The sequence below is a fragment of the Erythranthe guttata genome, chromosome 8 (assembly GCF_056151865.1).
Source record: "Erythranthe guttata isolate IM_541 chromosome 8, IM_541, whole genome shotgun sequence".
In the NCBI taxonomy this organism is placed as follows: domain Eukaryota; kingdom Viridiplantae; phylum Streptophyta; class Magnoliopsida; order Lamiales; family Phrymaceae; genus Erythranthe; species Erythranthe guttata.
Window position 1 is genome coordinate 13,993,462 of NC_142540.1, and position 22,248 is coordinate 14,015,709.

A 22,248-nucleotide genomic window follows, 5' to 3' on the forward strand; every position below is an offset into this window, starting at 1 on the left:
TCTTCTCGATCTAACGGTCGTAATTTCGGCCGAATATATATATATATATATATATATATATATATATATATATATATATATATATATATATATATATATATATATATATATATATATATATATCCCTTAAACAAACAATTCCACATTTGCTGCCTTGCTCCCTTCTTCCCAACACCGTAAGTTTTCTTTCTCTCCCTTTTTTATTTGTTAATTATTATTTATTATTGTTTAATTTATATTTTAACTAATGTAGGTAATTTAATTAATTTCAGCAGGGTACTTATTGAGGTAATTTTTTTCACTCTTTCAATTATTATTATAGTTAAATAGAATTTTAATTATTAATATAATTTTGTTAAATTTTTATTAATGGTGGATTAATGAAATTTTGATCTAGTAAATTATCAATTAATTTGGAGATAAATTATTTCTTGTATTGTTAAAATATATATAATTTATTATGAAATTCAAATTTTTATTGTTGTTTTTCGTTGTTATTTTTAGGTTAAACTTTAACTTATGGTGGATTTAAGAAGGAATGTTTGATTGTGTTTAAATAATTTCTGAAATTTAAAATTTTTCTAATGGTTTAAATATGATACGAGTAGAATAATTAGTTGGATAAATTAATTAATTATTAGTGAGTTAGTGGATAAATTGGTAGAATTAGTCATGACATTAGAATAGGTATTACCTCAACAAGACCATAAATCGTCTTTTTTACCATTAATTTCTTAGTGCCATTAATTTTGACCATAAATCGTCTTTTTTACCATAATTAGGATTTAGATTTCAAACCGTTCGAATTTATGGATGTTTGGTCAAAATTCAAAATCAATGACTTCAAAATTCTTATTTTGTTTCTTTTCAATTTATGAAAATTATAAAATTACACTTTAGCCCCTTAAGTTTACATCAGTTTCACTTTTGATCCCATGTTTTAATAATTTAACATATTTTTATCCTTTTTTTTTAAATAATGTCTGAAATTTAAATTTTGGTGTGTTTTGATTGTTATAATTAGGTGAAATGTAATTTGTGGTTGATTGAGAAGGGATTTACGCTGCTAGCAAATAATAATTATTTGGAGGTATTTATTTGTTATATTGGACAAATATTATTATTTTTAATTGCTGAAATTTTAATTTTGTTTTTTATTGTTATAACTAGGTGGAAGCTTAATTTGTGGTGTTTTGAGAAGGGGTTTTTGTAGCTAGCAAATAATAATAATTTGAAGGTAATTATTTGTTATATTGTACAAATGTAGTACAACTTGGAGCTGTGTTTTTTTTCCCCATTTTTAAATAATTGCTGAAATTTTTATGTTGATGGTCTTTTTATTATTATAAATAGGTGGAAGTTCAACTTGTGGTTGGTTGAGTAGTGATTGTGGGTGCTAGCAAATCTACAATTATCTTTGAGGTAAATTAAATATTTTATTGGTTAATTTAAGTCTTACTTGAATGATAAGTTTGCTAATTTATACAAATTGTTTGGTTTTTAACTGGTTAGTGTTATATGAATGTGTCGAAAAATTACGAGTTACACAATGTGTTTAGGATTTATAATATACAAATTAATAGTTTTGGAACTGTCAAATTATAAAAAGAATTAGAAAATATTAAATATTAATTGTTTGTTTTAACTGATTTATAATACAACATAAGTGTTTGTAGCTATAAAAAGAAATAGAAAATATTAAATATTTCGAAATAAAAATAATAATTTCAAAATATCAAAATATAGGGTTTCAATGGCGACTCCGGGTAGGAATACTGTCAAAGTTTTCGTGTACATAGGAGGCCAGATTGTTTATGATGGATTGTCAGTGAATTATGATCAATCTCATCATACAGTCGTACGAGTGAAACGCGATATATCTTTCTCAGACTTCTTGGCGAAAATATACTCACGTTGCCGAATAGATAGAAATGAATTTGTGTTATCGGTGTCGGGCAAAATATCACGATGGTATCAAAATCAGTGGAGCGAGATAGTTTCTCAGATAACAAATGATGATGATTTAGAAATCTATTTGCACCCGGATGAAGGAAACGATTCCATAGATATTTATGTTGAGTCTCAGCCTTTATACAATCCTTTGATGCCTTCACAATTCACTACATCAGAGCCTCTCTACTCCCCTTCGAGACCTTCACAATTCAGTACATCAGAACCTCTCTATTCCCCTTCGAGACCTTCACAATTCACTACATCAGAACCTCTCTACTCCCCTTCGAGACCTTCACAACATTTTGATTTGAATGAAGCGTACAATTCATTTATGCAAACAAGTCCTGAGTTAGTTGCGGTTACACAAGGGTTTTCTAATATGGGCTTTGAAGCGGGGCCATCGAGGCATTCTTATAAAAATCTTGGGGTACATATTGGGGAATCAAGTGGCATGAGAAATGCTCATGAAAATTTTGATCTTCCTAATGAAACTCGTCATTGTGATAATAATGATGACGATGATCCTTTCGGAGACGCACATGGGCCAAATGTTCGAAGCGACTCTGAACCCTCCGACCATGGAGACGATGATGATAGTGGTGAAGAGAACAATGATGAGAACATCGAAGTCGTTGATGACGTTGTACAAACAATATCGCAGGCAGAAATTCCATCAACTTCCCATGTTCATGTCAACAATCCATCATTTGCAGAACCTCCTACTCAGTTTTATGATCCACCTTCGTTCTACTCTCTGTCATTTCCTGAAATCCCAGCCGATTCCATTGATGTTCCGTCGGGTATGTGGTCAAAATTTTATGATAGCAGCAAAGGTACTCTCGAAAAGGGGATGATTTTTTATAGTAAAGCAATGGTCATTTCAGCCGTTAGAGACCACTCCATTCGATTTGCCAGAAGAGAGTTTAAAGTTATCGAAAGTACAAAAAGAACTTGGAAGGTTATCTACAAACACGACACTGAAGCAAGACCTTGCAGATGGAGGCTAAGAGCATCAAGAATTGGGGATAGAGGACAATTTAGAATTGGGATCTACGATGGCGATCATAGTTGTGGTATGCAAGGGATGACAAACAATCATGGCAACTTGAACATCAATTATTGCGCCGTAATTCTATTGAAAAGTGTTCGTGAAAATCCAGTTTGTGAGATTTCAAAGGCAAGAGAGATTGTGACTGCGCAAATAGGATATGAGATATCCTACATGAAGGCATGGTACACTTTGAAGCGATGCAGAGAAAATGTATATGGAACATGGGAGAGTTCGGTCCAGAAGTTGCCAAAATTTATGAAAGCACTGCAACAAAGGAATCCAGGCACAGCTGTTGAGTGGGAACATCACGCGACAAATCATCCATCGAAATTCATAATCAAATACGTCTTCTGAGCCTTCAAGCCATGTATTGATGGTTTCAAATACTGTCGTCGGGTGATCAGCGTCGATGGAACTCATTTGTACACTAAGTACAAACATAAGATGTTGCTTGCTGTGTGTTTGGATGCGACAAGTTTTAACACTTGCGTATGCTATTGTTGATGAAGAGACCGCAAGTGCATGGAAGTGGTTTTTCAAATGCATTGACAAACATTTACTTTCGGGCATATCAGATGGTATTTGTATAATTTCGGATCGAGGTTCTGGAATTTTAAGTGCCATCGATTCAATGCCCGAGTTTAGGCCCCCTCGCATCACCCATCGATTTTGTTTGAGGCATGTTTGTTCAAATGTCAACGCCAAGTTTAAGAGCATTGTGGTGAAAGATTTTTGTTACGCTGCTGGAAAACAATCTCAGGTTTGGAAGCTGAACCGGTATTTGGACAAGATTGGGGAGGAAAATCCCAATGCACACAGATACTTGATGGACATGGATCGAGAAAAGTGGACTTTAGCACATGATGGAGGGTCTCGACGCGGTCAGTTGACGACCAACTTGTCCGAGTCCATCAATGGTGCTTTGAAAGGTGCTCGTAAACTGCCTGTCACAGCTATTGTGGATTTTACATTTCATCGAGTGGTTAAGCACTTTATTAATCGAGTAGCGAAAGGTAATAATTGGGAGCAATCGGGACAACGATGGGCCGAATTTCCATTGAAGAAGTTCAAATTATGGGAGGAACATTCGACGACCCATTACATGAGAAGGTTCATCACTCGCAACTACGCTGGTGAGGTATTCACCAGGGCAAAACCTCAAGGAGGTGGAGGAAAAACACAATGTGTCGATCTTAGGGCCAAAGAATGCTCATGTAATAAGTGGACCTTGTTTGGGATTCCTTGCTCTCATGTGCAACATGTATGTCGTGATTTCCGTTTGGATGCCGAAACTTTGGTTGCCGAGTACTACAGTGTTAGAAACCATAAGAACACATATAGTGGCGTGTTTCACCCTTTGCTGCCTGAAATGTGCTGGGAGGATGCAGATTTTGAGCTATTTCACGATGTTACCCTACGGAAAGCTACACGACGGGACATGATGGCAACAAGGACAACGGGCACGAAGTATATTTAACCAAACTGATTTATTCAAGCTTCAACATGACTTAAAAAATTTTGAATTTAAAATGACATTATTACCATGTTAGTAGAAACTATATTTAGTCAAGCCATGATCTAGCACATATACAATCTAGCCGACCATATAGGCGGCAGAAACTGAAAATAAAGTAATAACAAAATTTAAATACAGAAACTTAAAATACTTACAATGATAAAGACGACCAGTAGCAAGCTTTTATTTATAAAACACAAGGTTTTTACAAGAGAGAGGTTTGGGAGAGAGTAGGAAAGGCCAGAAAACTGAATGCCCTTCCAGAATGAAAGACAAGCCTATAAATAGAGAAATCGCGGACATGAAACCCCGGATTTCAAAATAGAAAATAAAACTAAAGGTGATATTTCACCAAACAAGTGACTCAGAAGTCAAAAAGGTGAATAATTACCACCACAAAAAGAAATGACTCAAAAGTCAAAAAGGTGATTAGCAATTTTGTCCACTATGAAAGACAATAATGCTCATACTTTAATAATGCTCAAACTTTAATTTTTGTCGTCTCCTTCATGACTTTAAGAGAGAGTCTTTAAACTCTTCAAATGCATTATCAATGTCTGGGAGGTCTTCAATATCATTATCAATATCATCCTCCGGATCTTGCGCATCTTGCAAAGGATTATTTGACTTGGTAAAACTTGACTCAGAGTTCATGGAAGCATCTGATCCTGAGCTTCTAATCTGTTTATATATATCCTTCTTCATTTGCTCGAGGAAAATATCAATAATTTTTTCCTTTGGATAGATCTCAGAATATTTCTGAGCAAAGAGTTTGAAAGGACTAGTATTCTCATCTTCCTCTCGTTTTTCTTGATCATTTCTATAAACACTGATTTTTTCTTTTATTTTTTCAATGGTTTCGGAGCCAAATATTTCTCCTGTTTCTGTATCAAGGCGCATGAGTTTTTCCCAGAACTTACACATGCTAATTCTCCATAAGCATGGAGCTCCGTAGTTGGTATAACCAAAAGTTGGTTTCCACTTCCAAATCCATGGAATACCAAATTCGATAAAAAATATGCAGGAAGTTTTTCCTTCAATGTATTTCTCATTATTTTGAATGCTGGGAGAAATGGCTACCCATTCTTTCATAAGACTGCTGAATTTTTCAGGCAAAATGTTTGTTGATGGTCCAAAAATTCTCCACCAAGAAAAAAAACCAAGTAGGGATTGGTTTGTGAAAAATATTTTCACATATCTTAATAAACCAAGAATGCCTTTGTTTTTTGTTTTCAAAGTAAAAAGTTTTATTAAAACTTTCTATATAATCAAAATAGTTGAATTTGAAATTCGTATTATTTTGGGAGAACATCTCTTTCTCACTAAGGGGAGAAATTCCCCATTCTTCAAAAGATATAATCTTTTTAATAATGATTTTGGAAAAGCTATAATTTCCTTTATCTTTTTCATTTCCTGAAGAAAAATGGTTGATCTCAACACTCTTCATATGAACGAGGATATTTTCATAGAATCCTCTTGGTTTGTATGAACCATATGACAAAGAGCTATTACTCAAATATCTCTCCATGATTATCCATGGGTTATCTGCCCATTGTGAGTCCTTTTCTTCTATAAGAAGAATGATTTCCTTATTAAGACTTTCAATGTAGAGATGTGAATCATCATCATCTTTTGCAATATTGGCATACGATGTATGTGAACTTGACTCAGGGATATTACCTTCTTTCTGTTGTTTTTGTTTCAAGAATTCTTGGAACTCATTATGAAGTGGATCTTTTGGATTACTAGAAGTAGTACTTCCAGAAAAGCTTTGAGCTATAAGCTTCTTTCTCCCATGCTGAAGGATAGTGTTTGAAGTATCATTTCTTCCATCGTAATTTTGATTAGGGGGTTTACCCCTACCACCTCTTCCTCTATAAGAGGAAAGATAACCCCGTCCAGGTGTACTCATTCCTGAAGATTTAGACATGTCAGGTATTCACGAGTTAAGAAGTCAGGAAGATGATTTTCTTCCCCTCGTTTATAGATAATTTGAAAATCAAAAGGTGCTAAATGAGCTTGCCATCTAGCAAACATTTGTTTTGAAACATCATGTTTAAAATCTTTTATAAACATGAATCTTGCAGACTGACAATCTGTTTTAATAATAAATTTCTGATTATATAAATCATCCTGAAATTTAAGAACACTTCTAACAATGGCAAGAATTTCTTTTGCAATAGTAGAATAATTCTTTTGTGCATTGTTCCACTTACCAGAATAAAATCTAACAAGATATTCTTGTTTATTTTGGGGATTAACCTGTTTGAGGATTCCTCCAAATCCAATATCAGAAGCATCAGTTTCAATAATTTTTTCCCATTGGGGATTAGCAATCATTAAGCAGGGGAGATTTTTAACCTTCTCTTTGATTTTCCTAACTGCCTCAGTATGTTTATCAGACCAAGGTAAAGGATTTTTTTTTAACCTATCATAAAGAATAGATGAGTCTTTATTGAGATTTTCAATATAAGGGGAAATATAATTCAGACTTCCTAAGAATCTTTGTAACTGGGTCTTATCAGTAATAATATCAGGGAATTTTGATGCAAATTCAATGCTTCTTTGAATAGGAATAATATTTCCCTTTTTAATGTTATGACCGAGAAATTTAATGCTTGTTTGAAAGAGAACCATCTTAGGTTTTGAAATGACAAGACCATTTAGTATAACAATCTTTTTGAAAAGTTCCAGATGTTTGAAATGATTTTCAATGTCTTTAGAATAGACAAGAATATCGTCTATATAGACGATGATAAAATCACTATAAGGGGTAAAAATGTCATTCATAATTTGTTGAAATTCTGAAGGGGCATTTTTTAATCCAAAAGGCATAACATTCCACTCATAATGTCCAATAGGAACATTAAAAGCTGTCTTATATCTGTCAGATTTATCAATCTGAATTTGCCAAAATCCAGATTTTAAATCAAACTTAGAGAAGATTAGGGCATGGACAAGTCTGTCTAAAAGATCCTTTTTATTAGGGATAGGATGCCTAATCCATTTTAAAACTTTATTAAGGGGTTTATAATTAATAACAAGTCTAGGAACACCTCTTTCTTGTTCAGAATGTTTATTAACATAGAAAGCAGTACAGGACCATGAGGACTGAGAGGGAGAAATAAGTTTTTTGTCAAGAAGGGATTTTATCTCCTTTTTGCATAACTCCAAATATTCAGAATTCATTTGACAAGGTCTAGCCTTGGTAGGAATATTTTCTTCTTTAAAATTTTCTTCGTAGGGAAGGGAAACAATATGTTTCTTTCTTTCCCAAAAAGCATTTGGAAAGTCATTGCATATTTCAACAGAGAAATTATTATGGATAATTTTAATCTTATCCTGTAATTTGGGATTTTTAAGTTTTTCATCAATAGATAGAAAACTAATTTCTTCTTTTAAAGAATTGATATGGAATTCTTTTCTGTCAATATGCTCTTGTAGTTCATTAAGAACTCTTTGTATAGGTTTTGTTATAAACTCAAAAATTATAGGTTTTCCTTCAAAAGTACCTGTGAGACCTTTTGAATTAACAGAAGCCAAAGGATATATCTGATGTAAAAATGGGAGACCAAGAATGAGTTGGCTAGAAATGTCTTTGGCCAAAAGAAAGCTGGAAGGAATACAATTTTTATCCTTACAAATATAGACTTTAGGAAGTTTATAATTTATGTTGAGAGGTTTTCCACCAACATGTGACAGGGAATGATAAGTTTTATGAAAATATTTTGTAGGGATAAGACCTTCTTGTATAACATTGAAATCAGCACCACTATCAATCATGGCAATAAATTCTCTTTTATATGTATTATCAATAAGAAGGATAATTCTAGTATACCATTTCTGAGATATGATCATAGTAATTGTGGAAAGATGATTTTTTTCTAAGGATATTTCCTCAAAATTTTTCTGAATAATATTTTTCCCTTTTTCAATGTCAGAGATACGATTATTAATGAGAGAATTTTCTCTTTTGAGTACTTTAATATCATTTTTCAAATTATCAATCTCATATGATAAATCTTGTATTGTAACAGTATTATGATTAGTATATTTATTTTTTAAAAGCTTATTAACTTCTGTCATAGAATAAGATATATTTGAAGGAGGAACATAATTATCTTCTGTTTCTTTAGAAGTAGAAGGTATATCTTCCATCTGATCAATAATACTTGTTCTTAAATTTGGATCTTTTATTCTTTTTAGGAATTCTAAAATATTGTTACCAGTGAGGACATTGGCGGTTAGGAATTCTAAAATTTATTATTATTATTATTATTATTATTATTATTATTATTATTATTATTATTATTATTATTATTATTATTATTATTATTATTATTATTATTATTATTATTATTATTATTATTATTATTATTATTATTATTATAAAAAAAAAATACTAATATCTGATGAATTAAATAACATAATTAATATCTTCCATATTTTGTTTGTTGCGCATAAAAATTACATTATAGTGATTAAAAGTTGCAAACATAAAGTACGAATTGGGCGGTGTTTCGGGCAACATGGCTGGTTTGAGAAAGCTTCGTCCTCCATAGCCAATAGCCCCATCATCATCACATCAGCTTTTTTCTTCACATTGTCAATCGAGGGCCCCTCTCTCTCTCTCTCTCTCTTTCTCTCTCTCTCTCTCTCTAACTGGGTTTCCCCCTTCATAAAGATCACCAATTTTCCTTTTTCACCTCTCGCATGATATAACTCCAGGTACTTTTAATTTCTATTTTCTCTTTCTTCATGCGATTATTTCTTGCTTAATTTTCATTTTCTTCATTCGCTCATGCAAATAGAAATGTTCACGCCTTTCTCTCTCCTTTTTGGAATCGTTTTATCCTCCACCCCTATTCTCTATAGATGAATCTCATCATTTCTATGTCCACAATAAAGTGAACCCACCAAAAAGTGGCCTTTGATTGCGCTATTAATCTTTCTTGCCCTTTTGGTGTTATAAGTATTCTCTACAGTTGTTTCAGTTAGTGGGATTTTGTTTGTATTTGTGTGTGTGTGTGTGTGTGTGTGTGTGTGTGCGTGTGTGTAGAGAGAGAGAGAGAGAGAGAGAGAGAGAGAGAGAGAGAGAGAGAGAGAGAGAGAGAGAGAGAGAGAGAGAGAGAGAGAGAGAGAGAGAGAGAGAGAGAGAGAGAGAGAGAGAGAGAGAATGTGTGTGTAAAAGAATAGGAGAAAAGAGAAAAGTTTGAAATGAGGAGAGGTTGAATTAGAGGTTTGCCTTGCCATTTTGCCAAGCATGGGTTGGTGTAATTATTGGGTTAAGTGCGCATTGTCAAATTGCTCTTACCTATTCTTTTTTGTCTGTCTCCCGCAATTTTGTGACTGATGAAATTAAGGCGCCGAAAATGTATCCCTTCTTGTGCCTCTCACCACAGAGTAAGCTAGCTGTTGTTATTCCCTCTGTTTTAAAATGATCATTTTCATTACTTGCATTACATTGAATTGTTTGTTTAATTTAAATGGGGATTCGAGGATGTCAATCACAGTGTCGAGAGTTAAGACGATTGCGATTATAGATGCTTATGTGTGATTGTGTTCAGGTTGATGAAGATGAACTATACTGCAATGGGAAGAAGCGAGAGGAAGAATCGGCATGCTCGCGTAATTCAACTCACGTAATATCACAGTTAGCTCAGTGCTTTAGTGAGTCCAATTATTTACTCTATTTTTCGCATTAATTCTTCTCTCACTTAAATCCACTTATACAGAGTTTTCTCACAGTTTAGGAACGTTACCATTTACCTGTCTGTGTTTGCATTCATGTTTTTCGACTCACTTTTACATTACAGCCAAAAGAAAAAAAAAAGAAAAACAAAAAAAAAATAAAGAAGAGGAAACTCGGTGTTACATTGTAAAGAGGAGGAAACTTGATGCTTATGTGGATTTTGCTGATTCGAGTTAATTTCAGACAATGATTTAGTTGATGAATCTGAATCTGATAATTTTTTACCTTAATAATTTCAGTTCGTTTTTCGTCCCGTGTTGTAATATGTGGAGGGGGAAGACTAAGTTGATGCACAATCAATTCTAACTTATCTATTCGATATGTTTTATAGCTTTGGTTTGTTTTGTAGGTAATGCTATGGTTGGACCAAGAGCATGGATAGGAGGATTCTTTAACCGCTACGGCAATAAAAAATTTGAAAGTGACAAATATCTCGACTACACTTTGACTCCTATTCAGGTGATTAGGATCGATATTTTCCGTAAGGCCTTGTTTGGCGTTGCCATGATTATTAACTAAATAATTACGTCTTATTTTTTGTGTTTCGTTAGTGCATTAACTTTTCAGAGCGGCCCTCACTTATGAACAAATGAGCTCTTATCTTGGCTTATTGGGGGATTGTGTATTTGATAATATTGCATGATTTTATTCTGGCTAATCTTATTTTTGGGGACCAAACGAGGCCTAATCTTATTTCCTGTATGACATGCTATTTCTTGTACGCAAGTGTTGTTCGTATCTTTTCGAAAGCTTCTTTGGCACCTTATGGAGGAGATTGTTTGTTAATTGTTATGAATTGAGTTAAGATTGTACGCAATAGGTTTTTCACTGTGTCCTACGATATTATTGTTTGTACTTCGTTTGGTGCAATCTGTTTTTTCTTTTTCTTCTTCTTTTTTTACAGGAAGAAAGGCTGCAAAGTCTTCAAGAACGATTAGGAGTACCTTTCGACGAGACAAGGATTGAACACCAAGTATATTTTTTGCGTTTGCTCTATTCTTTTCCATAATCGATCGAGTTCAGAAAAGGTCAAAAAAAAAAAAAAATCTATTTTTCGCTTCTTGATTAACAGGAAGCTCTACGGGATTTGTGGAGTGCGGCATTCCCAAATGTGAAGCTAAAAAGTTTGATCTCCGAGCAGTGGAAAGATATGGGCTGGCAAGGCGCTAATCCGTCCACTGATTTCAGGTATAATTATTATCTAAAAGGTAAAATTAGGATTACGTAATACAGGAGAACCTCGATAATTTTAATACTCGATAAATTAATAACCTCGTTTAAAGAACAATTTTTTACAGTCCCGACACGGTAAAAATGTACTAAATAATTAGCTCGATAATTTAATATTTCGCTAAATTGATAGAATTTTGTCAATCCCAACTATATTAATTTATAGAGGTTTAACTGTAATGGGTTTTGCATTTGGACTAAATATCTTTCATATTCTTGATTAAAATCCTGTCTTAATTTTTTTATCACGTGCTTGAACGTTTGTTTGGGAAGATTAGCCATGATTAACTAAATAATTGAACTTTGTTTGATGTTTGGTAAACCCTATAATTTTCCGGGTCGACTTGAAAAAAAATAGTTTATCATGGCCTATCTTGCATTTGGAGATTATTCATCAGACCTCCCATGGTCAATAACACAAATTAGGTTTTCGTTAGATTATTTAATCTTATCATTCTGCTTTCGATTATGAACCAAACATGGCCTCAATATTTGACCAAAACTTCATTATATTGTATAACTCCCAAGCAATGCATAAATAACCGAAAGCAGAACGCTACGTACATCTGCTCATATACTTTATGTTGAAGTACTCTGTGTTACTTTTCTCGTTTTTTTTTTCTTTCAAGTAGTACAATCTATGATCATTAATTATGTTGTGCATTTCATAATTCGTCTCAAAATTTTGAGATTATTATTGCCTCTTTATGCTCTGTTATTTGGCTTAGGGGGTGTGGATTAATTTCGCTCGAGAACTTGCTATTTTTCGCTACAACTTATCCGGTATGGTTGATCAGCTGCTCCTTCCAAGAACAAATTAATATGTATTTTATTTACTAATATGAAGTATTCGAAGGTTACTTTTCGTAGGTTACTTCTAAAAGAAGGTGGAAAGCGTGCTCAATGGGAGTACCCTTTTGCTGTCGCTGGCATTAACGTTTCTTATATGCTCATTCAAATGCTCGACTTACAATCAGGTCGTCACTCGATCACCTTTTTTATATTCAAATGCTTTACATTGATAGTTATGTTTTGATTTCTTAAACCGTCTAAATTAAGAAAAGTTAAAACAGTGCTTCGACTTACTGTCTTCGTTGTATTTACAGAAAAACCGAAATGTCTTCCGGGACTTAATTTTCTTAAATTATTGGAAGGTAAAGAAATAATTCAAATACAAAGAATCTCTATTTTCGGGCCTTCATTTGTTTTTAATTTTTTTTTTATTTTTTTTTCACTATTTGATGTTTGCGAGAAATTTGCTTCATACAAGTGCAGAAGAGGAAGACGCTTTTGATGTCCTCTATTGCATAGCATTCGCGTTGATGGATGCTCAGTGGCTTGCCATGCAAGCTTCGTATATGGAGTTCAATGTACTCTCTCTCTCTCTCATTTAATTTTTTGCCATGTGAATATTTTATTTAATCGAGTTCAATTTTCGATATTGTTGGTGCAGGAGGTTCTTCTAGTAACAAAGACACAACTGGAGAGAGAATTGTCTTTAGAAGATGTTCACAGAATACAGGAGCTGCCTGCTTATAACATGTTGTTTCATTAGTTTGTGCAGTTGCTCGATTTTCCAATGTACAGTTAAAATAACGAGTCGAACTAGAAGACAGAGAGCAGATCTTTCTTTCTCTGAGCATTAATTAATCGCTTCGACAAATTAAATGTCGAGGGATCATTACATTGAACGATTTCTTGCTAGATTTGTTAGTTAAATATGCTTTACAATTTTGCTTTATGGGCGCGCTATTTTGTTGGTATATGCAGAGCTGTAATCTATCCATATTTCTTCATTGTCACGTATTAAAAATATTTTAATACGTGACAATGAAAATAGTAATAATAAATATATTACACAATATATTAAAAAATATTAGGAAAATTAGCATCAACATTCCTATAAATTTGTTAACACAAATGAGCTGAAAAAGTTTATAAAATTCCATCGTGTTTTACGGTTGAGAAGGTTATTTTTTAAAATATTTGAGAAGCTACGCATCGTGTGCTACGGTTGTAGAAGATAAGATGACATTGGGGTTTTTTAAAAACGTGGAAAGTTTGGTGAAACGTTGATGTTCTGCAGATCAAACATTACCATTCCCTTGCGATAACAACGAAAACAACGGTATTTTAATTTTGTTATCTTTGTAATTATTTGGTTTTTTTTAACTTTTTTATCTACTAATTTTGACTACTAAAATTTTGCTTTATTTGGTATGTCAAGAGAACGGTTGAAAATTAGTAGAGATTTGTTTTTTTTTTTTCATAATTACAAATACGCTATTAGGGTTGCTTATATTATGGTATGTGAACGGTTGAAAAATATAATTAGAAAATTAGTAATGAAAAAAAAATAATACAAAAGATACTAGTAGGTTAGTAGAGATAATTTTTTTACTAATATGCCATTATGATTACAATTATGATATGATTATTAGCAGTAAACTACCGCTATTTAGACTATTGAACGTCATTATTATATTTGGCCATAATAGCCGGAAGAGAAAGACAAAAAAGGGTAAAAATTTAGTTAATCAAATATATTTATAAAAAAAAAAAAAAAAAAAAAAAAAAAGAATGAAACTGCAACATTGTTGGAAAAAAATTTAATGTTGGACAAAACAAAATTAAAAAAAAGTTATTAGAAAAACAAAAATCAACATTGTTGACGACTGGTCAACATTGATGCAGTTAAAATTGAGGTTAAAGATTAAAATTAATTAATTTGTGAAATTAGGCTTAAACTAAGTTTGGAGAAACGAAATTGAAGAAAATTAGAATTTGAGGGATATTTTTGTTTTGATGGGCTTAAGAATCTTGTTTGTCCTTTTAGGTAAAAACATATTTTAGTCTGGACTGCTTTACAAATAATTATATCTCTATGGGCTACTACAAAATTTGCCTCTAAAACTAGACACGGCCCCGGGTCGGGTCGGGTCCGGGTCCGGGTCGGACCCGCCGGGTCCGGGTCCTACTTTTTCGGGACCCGAAACCGACCCGCATGGGTCCGGGTCCGGGTCCGGGTCGGGTCCACTCGGGTCCGTCCGGGTCCGGGCCGGGTCCAGGTCCAAACCGGTTCTTGAATTTTTTAATTGAATTTCCGGGTCGGGTCCGGGTGGACCCGAGTTTATAACCGTTGAAATTAAAAAAAAAAAAAAAATTTGAAATTTTCGGGTCGGGTCCGGTTCGGTTCCGGGTCGGGTCCGGGTGGACCCGAGTTTATAGCCGTTGTAATTTAAAAAAAAAAAAAATTTTGAATTCCCGGACCGGGTCCGGGCCGGGTCCGGTTCGGGTCCGGTTCGGGTCCGGTTTATAGCCGGTGCATTTTTAAAATTTTGAAAAAAAAATATTTTTTTATTCGGGTGGACCCGACGGGTCCTCGGGTCGGGTCCTCGGGTCCGGGTCCTCGGGTCCACCCGCCGGGTGGACCCGTCGGGTCTCGGGTCCTAAATATCGGGACCCGAAACCGACCCATACATTTTCGGGTCCGGGTCCATGGTCAACGGGGCGGGGGCGGGGCGGGGCGGGGCGGTCGCCGGGTCGGGTCCGGGTCCGACCCGGCCCGTGGCCATGTCTATCTAAAACAATTCTTACTTCCCTACAATGTCATTTGTATTGGATGAAAACTCAACGGACTGTATAGAATTGAGGGGCTAACTGTTACATGCACATAGTTTAAGGAGTAAAGTGTATTATTTTTCCCAAACTATTATGCTTACAATATAAAACTAGGGCCGGCTCAAGCCCATATGGGGCCCTAGGCGAAGTAATAAATTTATGGCCCTTTACATTAATTTTTTAATATAAAATTAAATATTTTTGATATTTTTATTTTAGTTTAAAATTTTAAATACACATATTAAAATTATTATTAATATAAAATTCAGTCTATATATATTAATATTTTTTTTAAATAAGAAAATATAAATTCTATTTCGTATTTGGGGGCCCTAATTATATAGTAACATAATTTTTGGGGCCCTAACTATAATAATGAAAAGTTGGGGGCCCTAGGCATAGGCCAAAGATGCCTATAGCCTAGGGCCGGGCCTGTATAAAACTATACTTTTTTGATTCATTGGCAACAGAGTTTACAGTTACTTGAAGTGCACCCAGAAAATTTCACTTTTGTATAATCTAGTTTATAAATCAAATGAGATATGTAAACCATATTAAGTTAATTATTTATGTGGAGCTCAAACTAGAAAGTATTGATGATGAGATTTAAATTTGAGTTAAATCACATTACATTATCTTATTCAATTAACTAAATCAACCCTTGAGTAGCAGATAAATATATACTTGCACCAAAAGACGAAATTTCTCGTCCTCATATCCCCATCCTTCTGTGCAACAAATATTTGACATGTAAATTATGATAACTCAACGACTCATTATGGTAGCGAATCTGAATTTGGTGTCCACAAGAAACCAACCCTAGTTGAAGTTGAACTTTACACACTGCGCCTGCCAATAATTTATCCCAAGATATTGCACCAACTTACGATCCCGGAAAGCAATTGAGTTATAGTCATGAGGTGCGGGCACAAATAAACCTATACTTAATGCGAATAGAGATGTGACAAGTGATCAAGGACTATACAGCCAAATAGTCAAACGTTGTTGACAAAAATGTTTGGAAAATCCTATCTTTTACTAGTAGAAGTTGAGTGTTGGTGGTTGCACTAAAGCCTTGAATGTTGTTTATATAATAGTTAATTCATGTTGTGTTACAATTTTCTTTTTAATAATTAGCTCTGCACTTGTGATCAGTGTGACATTGTGACTTTTTTTTTTTTTTTTTTTTTTTTTAGTTATTTCTTTTATTTGTAGATAATCAGTGGAAACATTTAATGTGTTATGTGGACCATATCTAAAGTGGGTTACTAGAAAAAGTCAAATCAAAACAAACTTATCTATGCGATGGCCCGTGTGTGTCGTTGTGGTTAATGAGATACGGGGAATACGATGCTACACCCGGTAATTTTTACGGGGTGACTCTTTTTTTGTCATGTGTCCTTTTTTATTTATTTTATAATTATATTTCTAAAACTCATTGGGCCATAACTGAACCCGTAGTGGGAATTTTATTAATTATGGTGCCTGGTTATATTCACCAGGTGTAGCATAGAATTTCCCATGAGATACACTGTCAGCCTTAATTCTTACCAATCATGTATTTATTGATTTATTTAAATTAAATGTGGGTACTAAACTCTACACTAGGCGTGTGAACGAGCCGAACTCGTATGTTGTAGCAGGCTCGAGCTCGAGTTCATTTTGTCGAACTCAAGTCCAAGCTAATTTTGATTTTTTTTTAATTAAAAAATATATTAGATTATAATAAAATAAATTCAAAATAAACAATAAACTGTAATTATATATACTAGCATTTTTCCCCCGTGCGATGCACGGGATATTATTTAAATAGTCAAAAAAAATATTCAATTTAATACATAATAAGAAAATATAGTACAGTAATATAATTTAATAATGTAGTATTATTCATATTGAATTTCTAGCTTTATCTCTTAAAATTTGAGATATATTGATGAAAATTAGGAGATCAATAATTGTTGAAAATTATAGTTAAAAAATTAGTACATAAAAAATATTAAAAATAAATAATTACATAAGTAACAATAAGGTAGTATTCTTCACGGCTTAGTTTTAATTTTGATAGTTGTTAAAAATTATAGTTAGAAATTAGTAGAGAAAAAATATTAAAAATAAATAATTACCGAAATACCATTAGGGTTTGTTAGGGTTGCCCAGCGTTTCTTTCTTTTATTTATAAGATATATATATATATATATATATATATATATATATATATATATATATATATATATATATATATATATATATATATATATATATATATATATATATATATATATATATATATATATATATATACTAGCGTTTTCCCCCGTGCGATGCACGGGATATTATTTCGATAGTGAAAAAAAATCAATTTAATATATAATAAGAAAATATAGTACACTAACAAAGTAAAATTTAATAATGTAGTTCTATTCCTATTTTATATAATATTAGTTTTTTTTTTTAAATCTTACATATTAACAATTACAATACAAAATACATAGATTTAATCTTAACAAATCGATTTTGTATCTTTATCTCTTAAGATTTGAGATATATTGATGAAAAATAGGAGATTGATAATTGTTGAAAATTAGTAGAGAAAAAATATTAAAAATAAATAATTAAAGAAGTACCATTCGGGTAGGACTCTTCACGGTTTAGTTCAATTTTGATAATTGTTAAAAATGATGGTTAAAAATTAGTAGAGAAAAAAATATTAAAAATAATTAATTACTGAAATACCATTAGGGTTTTTTAGGGTTACCCAACGTTTCTTTCTTTTATATATAAGATATATATATATATATATATATATATATATATATATATATATATATATATATATATATATATATATATATATATATATATATAGAGAGAGAGAGAGAGAGAGAGAGAGAGAGAGAGAGAGAGAGAGAGAGAGGGGGGAGAGGTTGCTCTTATATTATTTCTATAATGTTTTATATTATTATATATTATTTAAATAAAGAATAATCTATAAAAACAAAAAAAGAATATATAAAAAAAAACACATAATAAAATAAGGTTCGCGAGCCGACTCGTGAGCTCACGAACAACTAACAACAAGCTCGAGCTCGCGAGCTCGACCTCGAAAAACTCGAGTTCGAGTTCTAACTTTTTTCTAGCCGACACATCGAGCTCACGAGCGGCTCAGCTCGTGTGCCACCCCTACTCTACACTATAGGGTCTGTTACAGATAAGCCCATCATGGGCTACTTATTCATAAAGAAGTCAGGACAAAAAACGTTTTTTTGCAAAAAAATCATAATATTGTTCAGAGTGTGTAAAAGACAAAAATACCTTCCTCACATTTTCATATGCTCCAATTTCATCATTTAATTCAATTTAACTTCAACTAGATCCCAAATTTCACAAATTATTCAATTTTGATGCAAAATCCAATTTTGAGTACAATTTCGCCTGTCGTCGCCATTGATCGCCGGTCTCCGACGTTGACTTTTTTTTTCTTGTCTGCCTTTTCTGCTGGTCTCGGGCGTTGACTTTTTCGATTTTTTTCTCTTCTTTTTGCCGCCGCTGATTGGCGGTCAACGCCGGTCTCCACCATTGTTGATTATTTTTTGATTTTTTTTAACTTTTTTTTCTTTAACATTTCTTGGCCCGTTTAAACAGTAACATTGTTGTGGTTGACAGTCATATTCACTATATTACAGTTTAACATAGTAATATTGTTATATTAAAATCTCTACCACAATAATATTAACACAACAAAAATCACAATTATTGTATAATAGAGTAATATTAGTATGTTGATCGTACAACAAAGAAAAACATAATAAAAAGTCATAAGAATTAATATTGATGTGCTTGACAGTAATATTACTATAACGACAATAATATTACCGTCAACCACATTAATATTATTGTGTTTACAGTAATATTACAGTAGTAACCAGTAATATTATTGTGTACACAGTAATATTATTACATTAATCGGTAAACAAATCAAACAAAATAAAAAAGCCAAAAAAAATATTGATGTGATTGACAGTATTATTGTGTCTACAGTAATTTTACCGTCAACGACACTAATATTATTACGTTGACTTGTCAACATATCAAACAAAACAAAAAAATATTGATGTGGTTGACAGCAATTGTACTGTCAACGGCAATACAATTACGTAAATGTATTGTGAACGACAATATAATTATTGTTAATAACAGTATAATCACGGTTAACGTTCAACAGTGGGTGTAAAAAATGGATAAAAAATTTCGGAAAAAAATAAAAAGATATAAAAAAAAATCAACGCCAGAAACCGCCGAAGAAAAAAAAAAAAGGCAAAATTGAATTTTGTGGTCAAAATTGATGAAATTGAAGTTCAATTGGGGTTACCATTAGGAATTGGATTTAAAGGGTTGTGGGTAATTTTGTTATATACATTAATTTTGCGTTTTTTTTATAATACATATTAAAGAGATCGGTTTATTGGCGAAAGAGTTAAAGGGATTTATTTGAATACATAAAGAAATCGGTTTATTGGCGAAAGATCCCTAGTCTTATACATATTTTTATAATACATATTATAGTGTAGGGATTTTGATTATATTTATATATAATCATGTACTATCTTTTTACACCAAAGTTATGGACATGGTCGACCGATTATGTAGACCGCTGCTTATATAAAATAAAAACATTTATCTACATCAAAAAAAATATTCACAATTTGAATCTTTATATTATAAATCAATTAGTACCCAATAACCTATCAAAAAAAAATAAAAAAAAATTAGTACCCAGAAAAAAATGGAAAAACAAAATTATCAACATCATTATACATCAGAAAAAACCACATAGCTTATATATATATATATATATATATATATATATATATATATATATATATTACTATATGTTACTACATGTGATTATATATGATTACATATATATGACCACATGTGACTATATGAGTATAGTCATACATAGTATAATTTGTAGTTTATAGCTTCAAATCCGCCTTTTCAACATGACAACAACTTCTATCTATCGGTTGTAAAAGAATTGTTTTGAATTGACAAACACCATGTCCTCTCAGCAAAAACTTAAAGCATAGAAGTTTTTCAAACACGAAGACCTGTGGAGAAAAATCAAGTTCAATTTTATTATTTACATTCTAAATCAACTCATAAATAACAAATATAGATTGAAATACACAATCACATACATTTGTCACTACATGTTACTATATGTTACTACATGTGACTATATATGATTTAGAATATCGCAAACAATATCAAACAACGTCACTAAAAATATAAGAATACTTAACAACAAAAATTTAAAACCCTAGATCTAGTGTATTTCACCAACAATCAACTGGAAATAAAAATGTATAATGCTTATTATTTACATACATTCACACGTTTTAGTGTGTGTAATATGCACATAGAGAAGAACTGTAAGACTGTGTACTAGAGAAAGGTCTTTCAAATCACTGAAATCAATGTCGGTAATTAAAAAAAACAATTGAAATCTGATCAATAGTTTCTCAGTAGAGGCAGCGATTAGAGGGATCCAAGGCGAATGGATCCGCTGGAAGAGGACGGATCTCTGTGGTTTGAACATGTACGACGCCATCGATACGACATTGTTCTTCATCTTCTTCATCAAAATCAAAGAGCGGCGCTTGCGGCGGATCTTGGTCGGAAATCATGCGGATTTGCGAAGGGTGAATCGGCGGCGGCTTTCCCTTCTCTAACTTTGGTTCAGATCTTGCTGCGGCGGGTTTGAAGCGGATGGATTGAGAAAATATCGTGGAGCAGCGTTAGGCGCATGGAGAGCGGCGCTTGGAGGTGAAGGGGTTGTGGGTGGAGAGAATGTTAGGATTTGAGTGGGGAAGAGAGATTCAGATGAAAGATCGTGACTTCATTCGCCTTATTTCTCAAACATTGCCCATTAAGGGTAAAACGGTCACATCTCTATATCTCAGGGGGTCTGACAAATTAAGATCATAATTTGGATTTTTGACTAGGCGTAAAAATTCATAAGACCCCTCATATATATTTTTAAAAAGTAGGGGTATCACACATTTACTCATATTCCTAATACTATACTTTTTTTTTTAATTTGGATTTATATAGCACTCATAGTAGGTTATTGCCATGTGATGGCCACGTGATAAAAGTTTGCGTATACGTGGGACCACAATCAAGATGTAATTGGTGTTGATTGCATTTAAATTGCCTATATACGTTTTTTAGTTTTTGGGAAATTAGCTGAAGGTCCCTTAGAAATATTCACTATAGCTATAAGAACACGCGAAATATTCACTATTTCTTATAAATACTCAACTTAGTGATATTAGTAAGCAACAACTTAGTTGCACAACTTAGTGGTATTAATAAGGAACAACTTAGTTGAAATACAATGAAGAAAAAACAAAAACATAATAAATGTTTCCCACAACATATATACAACTTACACAGAAAGCTTAGTTACATACAAAGCTTAGACAGCTTATTTGCATAGATGAGTTACACAACTTCGTTAAATAAGATGAAGAAAAAAAGTTAAATATGTGGTGCGTACATCACAACCAACATCACCATAATTATTAGGTTTCAGCGGAGATGAATAAGTGTAACCAAAATCGTATGTGTGTGCGTGTATGTGGTTACGTATGTGTGTATATAGGTGTGTGATTATGTGGGTATGTATGTGTGGCAGAGCATCGACAGTGGTAGTGGGGAGCGGAGGTACAACAAATTTGATGGGTGAACAGACCTAACGGAGGCGGATAGGATGAAGACGTTTGAAGAATAAATGACTTTTAGCAAATTGTAAAAGTACGGCTGTCCTGATTTGAAAGACTATTAGCGCTTGGGGATATTTAGAAAATTGCCCTTTTTTTACCATCAGTTGATTTTAGAATGAATGGTTTTTCATGAATATATTTACTATATCAATTTTACTCATTGCGTGCAAAAAAAAAATAAGATAATAAAATAATACGAGTTGCTTCGGATATAATATATACGATGGCGTAGGATCTACACCCTGAAGGCCTCACTACAAATCTTAGTTCTTTTAAACTGTCGGAAAGTACAGCAAACGTTGGATCTTAGAACGAATGGACGGAAAATAATAAG

At 32.7% G+C, this 22,248-nt stretch overlaps 1 protein-coding gene and 1 pseudogene across 4 annotated transcripts; both read left to right on the forward strand.

Annotated features, from left to right (window-relative positions):
- The first annotated feature begins 1,387 nt into the window (after positions 1-1,387).
- On the forward strand, positions 1,388-4,911 carry LOC105970541 (uncharacterized; annotated as a pseudogene). Its single transcript, XR_016033160.1, has 2 exons — positions 1,388-1,422; positions 1,747-4,911. The product of XR_016033160.1 is annotated as an uncharacterized LOC105970541 (transcript).
- Positions 4,912-8,999: 4,088 nt separating this feature from the next.
- Positions 9,000-13,265, forward strand: LOC105970616 (ELMO/CED-12 family protein). 3 transcript variants are annotated; one of them, XM_012995448.2, is made up of 11 exons: positions 9,000-9,248; positions 9,884-9,923; positions 10,088-10,190; positions 10,622-10,731; positions 11,177-11,245; positions 11,345-11,460; positions 12,231-12,285; positions 12,359-12,479; positions 12,609-12,656; positions 12,778-12,872; positions 12,956-13,265. In XM_012995448.2, the coding sequence occupies exons 4-11, from the start codon at positions 10,630-10,632 to the stop codon at positions 13,055-13,057; spliced, it is 708 nt and encodes a 235-aa protein (XP_012850902.2). In that variant the 5' UTR covers positions 9,000-9,248; positions 9,884-9,923; positions 10,088-10,190; positions 10,622-10,629; the 3' UTR covers positions 13,058-13,265. The 3 variants fall into 3 exon arrangements, with proteins under 3 accessions (XP_012850902.2, XP_012850901.2, XP_088678048.1); XM_088821922.1 differs by having other exon boundaries at positions 9,232-9,573; positions 9,636-9,923; XM_012995447.2 differs by lacking the exon at positions 9,884-9,923.
- The last annotated feature ends 8,983 nt before the right edge of the window (positions 13,266-22,248 follow it).